The sequence below is a fragment of the Ictalurus furcatus genome, chromosome 18 (genome assembly GCF_023375685.1).
Source record: "Ictalurus furcatus strain D&B chromosome 18, Billie_1.0, whole genome shotgun sequence".
Taxonomy (NCBI): domain Eukaryota; kingdom Metazoa; phylum Chordata; class Actinopteri; order Siluriformes; family Ictaluridae; genus Ictalurus; species Ictalurus furcatus.
This window is the reverse complement of record NC_071272.1, coordinates 8,226,221-8,241,552: the sequence shown is the minus strand read 5'-3', so window position 1 is coordinate 8,241,552 and position 15,332 is coordinate 8,226,221. Positions and strand designations below refer to the sequence as shown.

Here is a 15,332-nt window from a genome sequence, read left to right as displayed (position 1 = left end):
TTTGATTAGCAGCTCAGGTTTATAACATAATGACTGTTACTTGGTATGAAAATAATTCATAGTTAAAACTAGTAGCTTTGTTTATGCTCGATAAAGTCAATAAAGATACCTGGTACCTCAGCACTTTACAACGTGCATGCAATCATACATAGCAATCTTTGGTATTTACTAAACGCTTGATGAAGCCAGCTGAATAAAAACCCACTGTACATCTGTGTTCAGGTTTCTTTTCTGTATTGTTTATTGACAATAACTATTTTTGTGGGGTTTTTTTTTTTACACAAACATCGGACAAGTCTATGGAACAGCAGCAAGACAGCCTAAGAAACGACCATCGTAGAACAGCTTCTCTCATGCACAAACAAATGCGTTCTCACAAAACTTCATTTATCCAAAAATTTTTTTTTTAAAAACAACACACACATAAATACATCCATCCTGTGTCCTGTGTGGAAATTCTGAACAAATGTAGGACTGTAATAAAGATTTTTTTTATTGTTCTTATTTGCTTATACAACATCCCCACGTCTCACCGGATGAAAATGTTGAAAAACGTACTTAGCTAACGGCTAACGGCTTTTGAAAACATTCCAGTTTAATGGTTATAGACATATTCTTTTGTTGAAAGCAAGCAAATTAGGATAACCGGTTGAGTCAAGTGTGCGGCGTAGCATAGCTAAATCAAATTCCTGGCTATGAATTAGTGAGAAAGGAAATCTGGCGAATATTTTCATACAGATTCTTCTTTGGGGATTTTAAAAACGGGCCAGAATAGCAGGGCAGAACAGAATAACCGGATTTTGAGGGTTACATACTGTAAGTACTAAAACATACCATAAATGCAGTATTTTGCCCTGTGTGTATTTCAGCAGTTCCTGGTGAAACAATAAAAATGAAGACTAAAGGAAATAAAAAGTAATTAAAAAAAACAGCATGGTGCTGCTTGATATGAACGCAGAAACAAAGCTCTGATATGAAATCTAATTCAGTAAGGAACTTTCAGAAAATTAAGCAAAGACGAATGCTGAGACATATGGGTTTGATGTGGTCCTCTGGCAGTGGCTGAAAGTGCTAGAATATCTGTTATCTGTAGTGTTTTAATAATCATTCAAAAAAATATCTAAAAAAAGATCATGGAAACAAATAGGGATGACAAAATAGAGTAAACAGTTTGGTCTAAAGAAACGGATTAGAAAAAAAGAGAAATGTAGTTTCTGTATCTGACGAGACATGTTTAGTGTCTGAAGGTTGCTGCATTCAGAGTATTCAGAGTTGCGTTAAGTACGCAGTGAGGATTTAATACTAAAATAATTACACACAGCCGTATTCATACCTCAGACGTAACTTTACGAAAGTTCGCAAGAGTTACCTGAGTTACCAGTTACCTGATTCTGTGTTTTGGATGTACATACACTCAAAAACACTATGGAACACCCTTTGAGGACAATATTTAAGATGTACATAAATACCGGAGGAGATGCATGTTAATTGGAGACCAATCACCAATTTTATTGGATACAATTATGAATGAACTTCTCTGCAGGCGTAGCAGACGAGTGCTTGGTCCACTTATCCTTCAAACTGTGGGCGTGTTTTGCTTTGAATGAACACAGAGGCATTGTTTTATTACTCTGACAAATAAAAAAATCGCACATTAAAAGTGCGATAAAATCACCCCACACGCACATCACGATTTCATGAACTTTCTTCGCATGAATATTGATGTAACCTTTGGACTTGAGTCGCCGAATCTAGCTCGGCATCGCTCCACACGGGTGTCAGACCCGAGCAGGGGGCGTGGCGAACATTCTGAATGCTGAATCGTGCATCGGAAGCGCTTTGGATGATAATCCAGACTTATTCTGATGTTTTATGAAAAGTGAAACGGTGTCTCAGGTGCACGTGCTGACTTCCACATGAGGTTTGCAGACACCAAACATGTCTTTGCTTAGTGAATACATTTGCGGTACAATTCTGTCTAAAACGGCTTTCAAATCTGAACGAACAGTTTAGTAAATGAGCTGGTAAATGAATTCCAGCTTAAGCCAAGCGAACAGGTTTGGGACCTGGCGAAGACGACTAGGTTTCGACACGTTCGGCTTGCTCGAGAACATGACGATGAGACGGGTCTGATAGAAAATAAAACTCCTGCCGTATAAAAGATCTATTGAACATCCATACAAACATCTATCATAAAGTGTACAAAATGCATTTTTCATATATATTTAAATACACATAAAGTAATTCCACTTTCAATATATTACATATCCTCGAACACACAAGTGTGCTTATTTATATTTATACATTTCTCATATATATGTGTATGTATATATATAAGTCGTATATACGTGAGGCGTATACGTGAGATGCAGGAACGAGACGTATAACGTCTCCACGGTCCACCTTCTACCCACGTTTTCACATTTCAATGAAAAAACAACAAGGTCTTTGCCCACGTGTACGTTCATGTGTTTAAGGCCGTGTTTTTCCGCACATCTCCCGTTTTCACGTTTCCAGAAGAACCCAGCATTTTTCCTGTTTTTCCACGTTTTACTGCTTCCGTATCTCTACGTCTCCGTCTCTACGAATATGAAGGTTGCTTCCGTCTCAACCTGATTCTATATTAGTGTTTGAGACAGATTTCTCTTAAAAGAAAACTCACTTCTCAGCTGCGCTCAGTCTCTTGGATTTGATGAAGGCCATGCCGTGCGTGCGCATGTGCGTGTTTAAAGCCGGCTCGGCGTCGAACGTCTTGCCGCACACCCTGCACTGTGTGTCCGGCACGTTCGGAGCGTTCTCCTGCTGCTCGGCGCTCGGAGGCTCCTTCATCTTGTGCACGATGAAGAGGTGTCGCGCGAGCGAGTGGCGAGACGTGTAGCACAGACCGCACTCGGAGCACTGGTGCGACGAGCCGTCCGTCTTGTGCGACGGGAGATGCTTCTGGAAAAGCGCCAGCTCGGTGGTGGAGAAGCTGCACACGGCGCACCTGTGAGTCTTTAACACGCTCACCTTGAGCTTCTTCATGGGCTGAGGGCACGAGGAGCCTGTGCGCTCCCGGCTGGGAATCCCCTCGCGTCGCTCTTCCTCCTCTTCCTCCTCTTCCTCTTCTTCGGCGTCCTCGCCGTCAGAGTTGAGCTTTCGTTTGGGACTGCGTACCTGCTCACACAAACAAGAACATTAGGGCTCCTATTCAAATTCCACAATTTGAAGTCTAAATGTTTCAAATCTGCACATAACAAAACTCTGAATCTAAACTTTGAAACTTTTATAAACGTTACAAACAGGTTGTTATTTATTTATTTATTTATTTTTAAATAAGGTGGGAGTTGTTTAGGAAATATCCTGCTATTCATTCCTAATACACACTTGTATAATAAGTCATAAAGGGAAGGTAATGATGGAGACATAGGTTTAAAGTATCTTGTTCCATACAGCTAGTAAAAATCACCTGGTCTTTAACAGTGGATTCCTCTGTGCTGCTGGACTCCACCACTGACTTTCTCTCTGCTTCCTTAATGCCGTGCATCAGCTGGATGTGTTTCTCCAACAGCAGCCTCTTGCTGAAAGTGCGTGTGGAGTCAGGACAGTAACTAGGGGAAGAAATCGGTGCAGAACCCTCTGTTTTGTGAAGTGTTTTTTTACAAAACGACATCACAGCTATGCGGTTCGTTTTATGGTTTGTTTTCTGCAAAACCACTTTTTAAATCCCCAATTAAAGAAAAATGGAAAAACACTGATTAAAATCTTTGTAATGGCAGTTTTTTTCTACAAAAAACTGCTCAGACCAAATCTAAATAAAAGTGAGAAAAGGGGTTACTTTACTCCGGTAAATGAAAAGTGGTGAAGCTGGCTAATTCATTTAGGTGAACTTTAAACCTGCAAACTCATAAATGCTGGAAGTTTGAGTCAGTACAAAATAAAAATGAGGAATTTTAAACGTCTTTAGAACATTAATTTTTTCAATTGTTCAATTCAATGAAATTTTCATAGATTTAGAACCATTTCATCATTCATCTCTCTTTTAAATACAGGTAAAGCACTGTGAGCTTTTGGCTTCTGGATGAAAAAAAGTGCTATATATATATATATATATATATATATATATATATATATATATATATATATATATATATATATATATATACGTGTGTGTGTGTAAAATCACTTATTTTCCATCCTGAAAATAGGAATTGATGAAAAAAAATGTCATCCTAATTTCGCTAAAAGTCATTTTATTCACACAGACTAGCAACAGGCGGACTCGGCGAGACTCACGGACAGGAGTAAACTTTCCGAACGCCTTTATGTTTGATCCGATTATGTCTGCAGAGACTGTGCGATGAGCTAAACGACTTGTCACACTGACGGCATGGATGCTTCTTCAGTTGCTGCAGAGAGACAGAAAAAGAGAAAAAGACAGAAGCATTTGAAACACTCCGCTGTATTTGTCGTGCTCAAAAGGCTCAAACGTACAAAACGTTCGAATAATACGTCTCGTTAATGTTCACAGCGGGTATGACTTTAATCATTTGCCTACGTACGGCTTATAAAAACACTTGTGAATTTGTTTTCGTGTCAACAATAAATCTTCCCCGCTGTTCGGCCCTCGACCGGACCGCGCCGGCGCCGTAATCACCTCGTTGTGCGTTTTAAACTCATCAGCGCGCACGTCATGACTCGTCTAACCCCTGAGGCAAAGTCTGTTATTTCCCTTTAGAGGGCTAATATTATCCTCCTCATGCCGATTCTGCCTAAACCAGTCATTTATGAGCCATTATTTCTGCATGGAGTAGAGTCCACTTAACTCCACCTTTAGTGGGAAGAATTGTATGGAACCGTTCCCTCTTGTCATCGTTGATTTCTGATTGCCGCAAATTACACACAGCACTCCGTACAGGCCGCTATTAGTTGCAATTTTTCACCTTAATAAAATGTAAGCGGTGATGTGAGGCAATTACAAAAAAATAAAATAAATCAGTGTATAGGATATATGGTAAAGTTTTCTGTAAGGAGAAATGTGTTCCACAACATTAATGTAACTATAAATGGATAAACATTGTAATTGTTGGAAAATTGCTGTGTTAAAAGAGGAATAAAACACTTCTTGTTGGTAATAGTAACTCGTATAGACGTTGATTATTTTCCTATAACAGCATGTTACAGAGTGTTGAATTACTTACATAGTATTTCATCTTGCTATGACAATAGCTACTGTCAGTTAACTTAAAAAACAAAAACAAATCGCAATTTAAAAAAATACAGGACTTGCTAGGTTCATACCCTTCTGGCACGACATATTAGTATATTTTTGTCTGTAATTTTATTAGCTAGATGTAACACTAGGTTTCTTCACTTCATTACCTTCCCATGCTCTCTCTTCATATGAGCGATGAAGACTTCTCTCTGTGTGAAGAGACGGTCGCACTCCTTGCACGTCCAGCCAGGACACGAGGACGACACAGATGACGAAACAGGCTTTTTTTTGAGGATGTCAGTCCCGTTACCGCTTTTCTTCACAGGAGACAAGGGCTTCTTCTCCCCTTTGTCCAGGTTGTTTAGAGGAGCCGAGTCTTTGCTGTTGGAGTTCGGGGTCAGGGAGTTGATGGGCTTGCTGCTGAGCGGTAGGTTAATGCCGAGGTTCGGAGGACCATCGATGGTCTTAAGCGTCCCGTGTGTCGACTGTAAAGAGAGAACGGAGACAGGTTTCGGATTAGCGTTATGCAAAATAAACACCAAACCCCATCCAGGAGGAATCTTTGACATGTCCGCGCTCATTTCCGTCATCACCTTGATGTGATCCAGCATGAGCTGCTTTTGGGCGTAGTGCATGGAGCAGTCTGGACATTTGAAGACAGACACTTTCTGGCTGGAAAGGTGCTGGTCAAAGTGTGTGTAGAGCAGAATCTGCTGGGTGAAGACTGTATCACACATGGAGCATTTGTAGATCAACCTACAAAAAAAAGTGGAAAAAAAGTGACCATTATGTAAATAATACAACACTGCGTGCCATGCCGTCACAGGAAAATAATCAGGTGTGGAGAAAAGTTACTATTGCCACCACAACGCTAATTATTTATTGTATTTTATTTATTCATTTATTTTTTACCTGTTTATGGTTATATTTAATGTTCTGGAACATCTGTGAAATAAGTTATATTATATTATTGGTCTTTCACTCCCCAGTCTGTTTATTATCTCTCTCGAAGTCAACAGGAAAAAAAAAGTCGCTTGTCACGTTACCGCAAAAAAGAAACCGCAAAGATGTGTAAACTCCTCTGTCCTGAAAGCACTGACACTGGAGACTCCTTCCATAAATGTTCAATGTTAAATGTTGGCATCTTGTATGAATCATTTTAGTGTAACTGTCATAAAAGTATTTCAGGTCAACATTATTAATATAGGAAGATTGACGTAATAACGTTAGATAAACGTGCCTTAAATGATAAAATAACAATATCTTTATTGATCCCTGATATGAATTCCTGGCTACGCCACTTGGTAATATTAGGATGGTACTATTTAGGATCACCGCTTACTGATTATATCCTAAATATAATCATTTAAGACACTGAGACATTGAGAAAAATGATGCTACGATGTCTGAAATTCTTAAAAATGCCGGTAGGGATAAAACAGGAGAGACTCAAAGTAAAAAAAAAAAAATTATATATATATATATATATATATATATATATATATATATATATATATATATATATATATATATATATATATATATATATACATGCATTATGTTGAACAAACCCATCGCTACAGTGTGGAAATGACAACATGTCAAACAAATACAGCTGAGCCGGACAGGAAATGATTCAATCAGAGGCACATCTGTTATAAAGAGGAATATTCTCGTCAATTAACATGGATAAAATTGGCCGTATTGAAAGACATTCGATCACACATGTTATCGAGAGTCAATACGCGTGTCATGGGTCTTTAATATGGCTTATTTATTCGAAGTGTGATTGTGTTTCCTGACAGTCACGCTGAAGCACAAAGGAACCACCTGCTCTTTTCATTAGCAAGTGCTGATTAGTGGACGAGAAGCTGGGTGTGGAAAAAAAAACATCTACAAGCTACTGTGGATAATTTGTTTCTACTCTGTAACTGTTTGGGAAACAAAACAAAACATCACAGGAGGAAGTGGGCGTGTAGGAAACGATTTGACTCGCTTATTACATCACCACCTAAAATCTGTGCTCTATTTAAGGAAAACTCAAAAACGATTTGTTAAGTGTAAAGTGAAAAGAATTTGACAAAATCTCTAATCAGCGCCATTCAAATGCGAAGTCTTCTTCTCAAATAACAAGGTTTTACATGACATGTACAGCATGTATACGGAATAAACATGATACTCACTTCGGCTCTCCAATCTTCACACCCGGGTGCTGAGTGTAGGCGTGGGAGTGAGTGCCCGGAGCAGATTTGAAGGCCATGGGGCAGATAGGGCATTTGTAGAAGATCTCACAGTGGGAGCCCTGGGTATGTGACTTGAGAGCAGCGACATCAGCAAAGATCACGCTACAGTGGACACATCTGAGGATGAACAGAACACGAAAAGGACTGAACCTTATGCCTTCGAATAAATATGACCGCAGCTACGGTACACGTCAACGAGACGACCGTATTGGTGGCTATATCTGTAATTTCAGAGCTCCAAGCTTGCTGAACAGGGTTGCCAGGTCTGTAGACTTTTAAACTAACCCAATGTCACACAAAATAAGTAACGTGCTGTTATAGGAAAATGATCAACAACAGGGTGAACCGATGCAGAGATTCCACTTAGATAGCCCATAGTCCACAAAATGTTTAATTCCTCTTATACTACAGTAATTTGCCAACAATCCATTTATAGTTACCTTTAACGTTTGTGAGACGAGTTAGTTCCTGTTCTCAATTACGTTACAGGAGCTTTAAACGGTCATTCCTTCACCAGCCCTTTCTTTATTGTCTCTCAAGCACAGCGGCTTGTCATTTTGCAGAGAACCCGAAACTCCTCTGTCCTGAAGATGTCAGAAAGCTTAAAGTTAAAGACACAGGAGACTCCTTCCGTAAATGCTGAATAAACCTCTCCTTACAGAACAACTGCAAGTTTTTTAATCTGTTTATGTGGAACGTATACTGTCCAGGTCCTTGCGAATGAGCTGTTACTATAGAAACGATAAGGTATTCGAACGAATACATGCATCTGTTATATAAACAAAATGAATCACCACCTTCTGACCAATCAGAATCTAGAATTCAACAGCACTGCGGTAAAAAAACAAACAACCTGCTTTTACAAATCAAGCAATATTGTGATATTTCAATATAGGTGATGACTAAATTGATCACAAATTCTTAGGTATATTGTCATTAATATAAAAAATACTTATGAGAAGGAATACACCGGATCACTGAATTTAGGTTCTACTTTTAATATACTCAAACCCTAACCCAAACCCATGGACAAAAAAAAGAATCTACCCACAGAACGAAGTTAGTAAAGATAAAATAGACCTGGCAACGCTGCTGCTGATGATGCGATCGTGAATAGTTAAATGCTTGCTCAGTACCTCATAAGAGTGAGCTGTTCAGCAAAATGTAGTATAAGAGCAGCTTCTGTCATCAGACAATGATAGGAAGTGATGAAATAATGAAGTAATGACCACATGAGCTGATGCGAGGACTGACCGGTAGCCCACTCGGCGAGTGTAGTGCAGGCAGTTCTTGGTGACATGGGATTGGAAATGGACGGAGCGACAGATGGCGCCGCACTCTGGGCAGATGTACGGAGACTTGTGCTGATGGATTCGCTGATGAGAGGCGAAGCTGCACTGGTTTGGCAGCAGCATTTGGCAGATGGTGCAGGTTTTCTGCAGCAGAAGGAGAATAAAAAGAACGTACTGTAAAAGAATATAAGCTATACATAGAGATTACACTGTTTTTGTTTTCGTGTCCTGTGTGTATCATACTGCACCGCAAGCACATTTATTTCAGGCTGGCTTTTAAAAAAGATCACGAGAGGGGATCTATAGTGTTCAAACATACTTGTCCACTCGACTCAGCAGCCTGTTGATAGTGCATAGCCAGAGACGACCCGTCCCGAAACACCTCATTACACTCCAAGCATTTGAGATTTGATCGACACACCCGGGAAGCATCTTCATCTAGGGGCATGGCAGCCACTACAGGAGCCGAAGAAGGTGCCGAGATCACTGTTGTTTCACTTTTACCCTGATTTCCTGCAGATGAGCCGTGATCTGTAGTTGAAATGGGAGCACTAGAGGTCACTGACGGGGTCAGGATCATCTGATCAGCAGGGATAGGCTTTAAGATAAGGTGGGAACACTGCATGACCACCCCTTTGTCTTTGTGTCCTCTGGCATGGGATAGGAGACTGCACTTGTTGTAAAAGACCAAGTTCTTGGAGCAGTGGTTGCACGTGACTTCGATACGAACACTTCTTCTGTCATAATGTTGAGTTAGACTTTTCTCTAGGGCAAAGGAGTCACCGCACTCGAGGCATTTATAGCCACGGGATGGTAGCGAAATACATGCAGAGGAAGGAGGGCAAAGGTTGGGAACATACACCGGCACAGGGTTGATGCTGCTCAAGACCTTGTTGAAGGCCTCGACAACTGAACTCTGGGAACTGGCCAGCACTTGCACACGAGACACTTTCTTAGGAGGTTGGCTGGCCATCATGGCTTGTTTGATGGGTTGCTGGGGTTTAGACAGGACCTGGTGGAGCTCGGAGGCTGATCCAGCTTGGGGAAGGAGGTTCAAGTTGGTAAGATGGACAGTCTTTGGCACAAGTTTGGTGTTGGTGAGACTGGAAGCAGGTACCACAACGGTATTTTGCTGAATAGCATTGGCAGCTTTAAGGATGGCACTGCTGGCACTTTGAACGGACGCAGCAGGTATGACCGTGGCTTTTACTGTTGTATTGTTGGCCAATTTTAAGTTGATTACCTGGGAACCAGCGGTTTTTACTGCAGACACCGGTAGAAAGGCAGTAGCGACAGGCTTGATGGTCATTTGCTTCGTGACTTCAATGGTTGAACCTCCAGAAGTCGCCACCACTGTGGTAGGGAGTGATGTTCGGGTAGGAGATGGCAAAATAGAGTTTGATGTGGGGGAAGACAAGAAGGAAGATACTACAATGGATCCCGAGTCGATACCCTTCTTCAGACCTTCAGGGTCAAACTCTGGCAGCACCCTGGTGACAGTCCTCTTGATCTGGCCTGAAGACGTCTTGATGGTTTTAATGCGCACTTTAGGAATGACAGGGGTGGATCCCGCAGGGGATGATGGAGACCCTTTGCTGCTGTTCTCGCTGGTAACACTACAAGGACTCTCGGGCTGCTTGGAAAGCATTTTCTTGGCAAGCTCCAGGGCTGACTCTTGCTCTAGGAACTTTTCTGTCACTTTTGGACTCTCCTTAGCCTCTTTTGGAGAGTCCTGGCTATTTACAGTTGGTTCAGCAGCTGTCAAGTCCGTGCTGGACTTTTTTGCACTAAGAGCGGCTATAGCAGCAATGCAGGATGAGAGCTTGGCCGATGATTTAGCCTTGGCTTGAGACAGGTTGGTCATACTCAACCCAAGAACTGGTTCCCTTGCTTCTTTTCCATCTTGGCCATTGAGAACCTCTTTGAGTTGGTCCTCTGTTTTTCTTAGTTTTGGAGGATTATAGGTGTTTGATTTTCCTAAACTACCATTGGTATTAGTGTTTTCAGTTTTTGAATGGTTGTAATTGCCATTAGTTCCCATCTTAGGTGGAACATTACCTGAAAGTTTAGAAGGAAGCTCCTCTCGCTTAGAGCTAAGACCTGTAAGAGGATTTGGTCTGAAACAAGGTAAATTGTTTTGCCTGTCCAAAGGGTCATCTACTTCAATCTTGTCATCATCATCAAACTCGTCAGCACTGGAAATGGGACTAAACTGGTTATACCTGGAGCCAGCCACTTCTGTATCATGATTTCCACCTTTTTGAAGCTTGTCACCATCTTTGCTGAACCTGTTGTTGGGCGACATGGCCATGAACCCGTTGTGCATTCCGTTTCCAACTGAGGAATGGATATCTTTGTCTGAAAGTGAGTGATCATTGGCATCAATGTTTCGAACATTCTTGACAATAACGCTCACTCCGACATCTTGTGTTGAGGGAATGTGGGAGTCCTCATCGTGGTGGACGTTCTGTTTGAGCTGCGCCTCGTTGTCATCATGGCCGGATTCGATCGCGGCCTTGGGGTCGACCATATCAGGAATGTCAAATGCCGCAAGTAGATCATCAAAGTCCGGGGTTTTCATGTCGCCCATGGTCTTATGAAAATGAACTAAAACCCTTTTGAAAGAAAAAAAGAGATAAAGAATAAATATAATGTTAATTTGGCGTCAAAACAATTACATCCTGCTTTAAATGATATATCACTGACATATCAAGACACTGAATTATAAATGGACACTTTCCCTAGAGCGCATACACTGCAGCAGCATATACGGATTAGTATATGCCGGGTAATTTATCAGATTTTGAAAAATAACAATTTTACTGTAAAGTAGTATTTTTACCACGCAAAGTAAGACAGCGTTTAGCCATCATGTTCAAACTGACTTTGATGGAAAGCTGAATTATTTGGAATTACAGATAAATCCATCCATTTGAACATGAAAGCCACTGCCTCTTCACTTCTGTCGAATGTTTTGCATTAGGTTTAATGTTCTGGAAATCCTAAAGACTGCCTTTAATCGAAATTACATATAACTCTACACCTCTCCAGGACTTCCCAGTTCAGTAAAGACAGCAATTATAAAGGAAACATGACTGCAATCACAACACCACCTGCATTAGCATTGGGTATAGGATGTATTGCTTGCTATTATATCGTATTATACCACGGCGCTGTTGAATTCTGGATTGTGATTGGTCAGAAGGTGCTGGTTAATTTTCTATAACAGCAGCTTTGACAGTAGCGCAGCTGCACATTGCAGGTTAATGTTATATTAATGCGCTCGTTTTAATACGTTATTGTTTCTTTAGTAACGGGCTCGTTCACAGAAGACGCTCCACTTTATAAACAAATTTAAAAAATGAATAACCATTCTGTAAGGAAATGTTTATTTAACGTTTATGGAAGGAGTCTCCAGTGTCAGCGTTTTTGTAACAGTCCGAGGTAAAGCTGTAACTTTACATCTTCAGGACAGAGGAGTTTAGTTTGCGGTTTGTCTGTATTTTTGTCTTATTAACTTCAAGAAAGTGAAAAAAAGAGAGGCTGGTGAGGGAACAACCATTTACAGCTGCTATAACGTAAATGAGAAAAGGGGAAAAACCGTGTTCTGTGGACGTTCCATGACATTCAGCATAACTATAAAAGGATTGTTGGCAAATTTCTGCAGTATAAGAGGAACTAAACACTTTGTGGACTGGGGGCTGTTGTAGAAAAATAATTGCCATTGGGGTGGTAACAGTAACTCTGCTTCATCGTGCCACCCTGTCGTTGATTATTATCCTATCGCGGCATGATGCACAGTGTTTCACTGCCAGCTAAAATGGAATAATTGTGGCAGGCATAGCCTACTGTAACCGATAATCTACACATCGAGGTGTGTCGTTGCAAAATAATAAATACAAATTTATTGATGTAGCATAAATAAAGATTAACCTAGATAGTTGAAACTGGTTTAATCCAGTCTAACCGAAGTATCCTAATGCATGAAGGAACACAAGCAGAGTTGGCCAAACATCCTCCAAAACAGTGTTTTCGTGATACGAAAAACATCCTAGTATGGTGAAAAGATCAAATCCAAAAAGATGAGGATGGGCTAGTCAGGTTAGCCACCAGCGCTAATCCCACTGCTGCCTGTATTCTAGTGGTTGAGCTCACTGCAGCCAGCCTGTCCTCCATTACTGTTATTAACATCTGCACGCTCTGCACAGGCAGGGCCAAAATGGCCTTCTCCCTCCTCCTCCTCCTCCTCTTTCTCCTTCTCCTTTTCCTTCTCCTCCATACACACATTCATCCACACTCACAAACATGTTACAAATAACAGCACAAAAAAAGGAGGTTGTGATGGAGAAATGAGAGGCAAAAGGCTTAAAACAAGGCCTCAAAATGAGCCAGCAAGCAAAGCTAGCAGAAATATCAGATGCCTCAGATCACATAAAGCAACACAACCTGACAGAATTCAGTCAGGGATCCTGACACATACACACACACACACACACACACACACGCACACAGAGAGAGTAGTGAAAGCATGCAAATGAAGCACTCCTCACCCTCGCTTCCGACCATTTTTACTGCAAAACAACCTCCTTTCATCCTTCTTTCCTTCCTTCCTCCCCCTCAAACACACCACTCTCTCACCCTTTGCCACCACCAAACACCTCCCTCCCTCCTTCCCTCCTTCCTTCCTTCCTTCCTTCCTTCCATTCTCGCTTGCTTTCTCCACTGAAAAAAATCCCACTTTCCATGGGTCACATTACGGCAGCCATGCTGATATTGTGATATTGTGACCCAAAAAAAAAAGAAAGAAAGATGCTAACGTGTGACTGTCTGTGAGGCTATCCAGCCCTGTCTCAAACACGCAAGGACCTGCAATGAGAAGGAGAACCGTATGAAACCCTGACATGACCCTGGGAACATGCACTGAGGCTTCTTTTGCGCCCTGGTTTCTTTTTTTTTTTTTTTGAAGCCTTGCTATCTGCCCTGTAGCACAGGGACTGCATTGTTCCTCATCTGCCTCAAACCGGTTTCAACCGGTTCCGGTCCCCTCACATAATGTGTGTGCTGCAGTGCAGCCTCACAGGACGGACACACACACACACACATTTCCGTCAGAACTGGAACATTCCTGTCAAGATAGTCATGTTAGGTCAGATATATATATATTTTTTTACTGCCAGAAACCTTGATCATGAAACGTTGAGTCTCGATGATCCTGGTATGACCTGTAGATAGATTTAAAAGCAATTACTGAAAATAAATGCTGAAATACAGGCAAATGCGGCTGAAAGTCCTTCCTGACGTCATCTACGTTAAACATGGACGGAGTTTTCCTGACCCAAGACCTCGAGTGCTCATCTGAAGAAAGGACTAGGCCTGAAAAACAGACGTGAACGCTCGTGGACAGTGAACATGCACGCGCCAGGCTCAGGAATGGGTTTTTATGGATGGATAGATGGCGTTAAGATGGAAATGGAAGCCGAAAACAAGCCAGAAATGAAGACCATCGTGCACTCTCTCTCTGTCACTCTCTCTCTCTCTCTTACTAGCTCCCTGTGTGTTTCCTGAGAAAAGAAAAAAGCAGATGAAGGAGGAGTAGTAAACAGTAAACACGTCTCGGTACCTGGCCTCGTTTTTGATTCTTGCCTCTCCGTTTCTACCCCATTCTGCAGCACTGGTTTTGCTCTTCCGTTTTCCTGCTCTACCTCCCCCCCTCACTCACTCACTCACTCTCTCACTCTCTCCGGTTCATGCTCCTCTCCCTTTATCCCTGCTTCGTCCCTGCTTCCTCTCCTTCCACGTCTTCTCCCAGAATGAAAGACAGAGAAAGAGAAAGAGAGAGAGGGGGAGATTTTTGTCAATTAAAATCAGCTGTCTTGTCCTTCAGTCCTGGGCAACCCAAGCATCCTGTCTTCTCTAACTGAGGGAGAGAAAACAAAAGGCCATAAACACACACACACACACACACACACACACACACACACACACACACACAAATGCAAACATGCATGAACCGGTGCCTACCCTAAATCTCTTTGCTCCCTCGTCTACTGGGAATCTTCCATGATTCCAAGATCCCTGCAAACGCTGCATCCCGATCCAGCCAGGCCCCATTCTGTTTCTGTGTGTGTGTGTGTGTGTGTGTTTCAGTATATGTGTGTGTGAATGTGTGTGTTTCAGTATGTGTGTGTGTGTCTGTGTGTGTATGTGTATGTGTTTTATTATTTTGTTTTTTATTTCTTCTCTTCCTCCTGTCCTGTGGGTCACCCTGTGCCTTCGCAGATGCAAAGGAAAAAGGGGGCAGTGTTCGACAGGCAGCTCTGGCCTTTTGTCTACGTGTGTGTGTGTGTGTATGTGTGGTATGTGTGTGTGTGTGTGTGTGTCAGAAGAGACAGTAGTGGCTTGCAAACGCACCCAGCTGTGAAAGTCAGAGAGCTGGGGAGCGACAGGAGAGGTTGGAAATAAACAAAAAAATAATAAAAGGATTAGAAGATGGGATCTTGTACACCTTCAGAGGAATTTAAAAATAAATAAATAAATAAATAAAAGAACAAAGGCCCGTCATCATGGCGGCTGGGGAGCTGCGACAGATCTGCAGGGGTGGGG

General features: G+C 41.7%; 1 protein-coding gene across 4 annotated transcripts; it reads right to left on the bottom strand.

Annotated features, from left to right (window-relative positions):
* Nucleotides 1–2,149: 2,149 nt before the first annotated feature.
* On the bottom strand, nt 2,150–14,981 carry znf532 (zinc finger protein 532). Of its 4 annotated transcripts, none has more exons than XM_053649239.1 (9): nt 14,751–14,981; nt 9,049–11,344; nt 8,692–8,873; nt 7,378–7,554; nt 5,788–5,950; nt 5,362–5,679; nt 4,276–4,388; nt 3,449–3,590; nt 2,150–3,156 (listed from the first exon to the last, which is right to left on the bottom strand). In XM_053649239.1, exons 2-9 carry the CDS (start codon nt 11,317–11,319, stop codon nt 2,659–2,661), a joined length of 3,864 nt encoding a protein of 1,287 aa, XP_053505214.1. In that variant the 5' UTR covers nt 11,320–11,344; nt 14,751–14,981; the 3' UTR covers nt 2,150–2,658. The 4 variants fall into 4 exon arrangements, with proteins under 4 accessions (XP_053505214.1, XP_053505216.1, XP_053505215.1 ...); XM_053649241.1 differs by lacking the exon at nt 14,751–14,981 and adding an exon at nt 14,457–14,539; XM_053649240.1 differs by lacking the exon at nt 14,751–14,981 and adding an exon at nt 14,350–14,526.
* Between the last annotated feature and the right edge of the window lie 351 nt (nt 14,982–15,332).

Bases quoted from the DNA above. Each gene is read 5' to 3' on its own strand.
- znf532 (XM_053649239.1), bottom strand. From the start codon at position 11,319: ATGGGCGACATGAAAACCCCGGACTTTGATGATCTACTTGCGGCATTT. The intron at 5,951-7,377 runs GTGAGTATCATG...TTTTTTTTGTAG, and splicing joins GTGAAGATTGGAGAGCCGAA to GTTGATCTACAAATGCTCCA. The intron at 5,680-5,787 runs GTGATGACGGAA...CTCTCTTTACAG, and splicing joins TCATGCTGGATCACATCAAG to TCGACACACGGGACGCTTAA.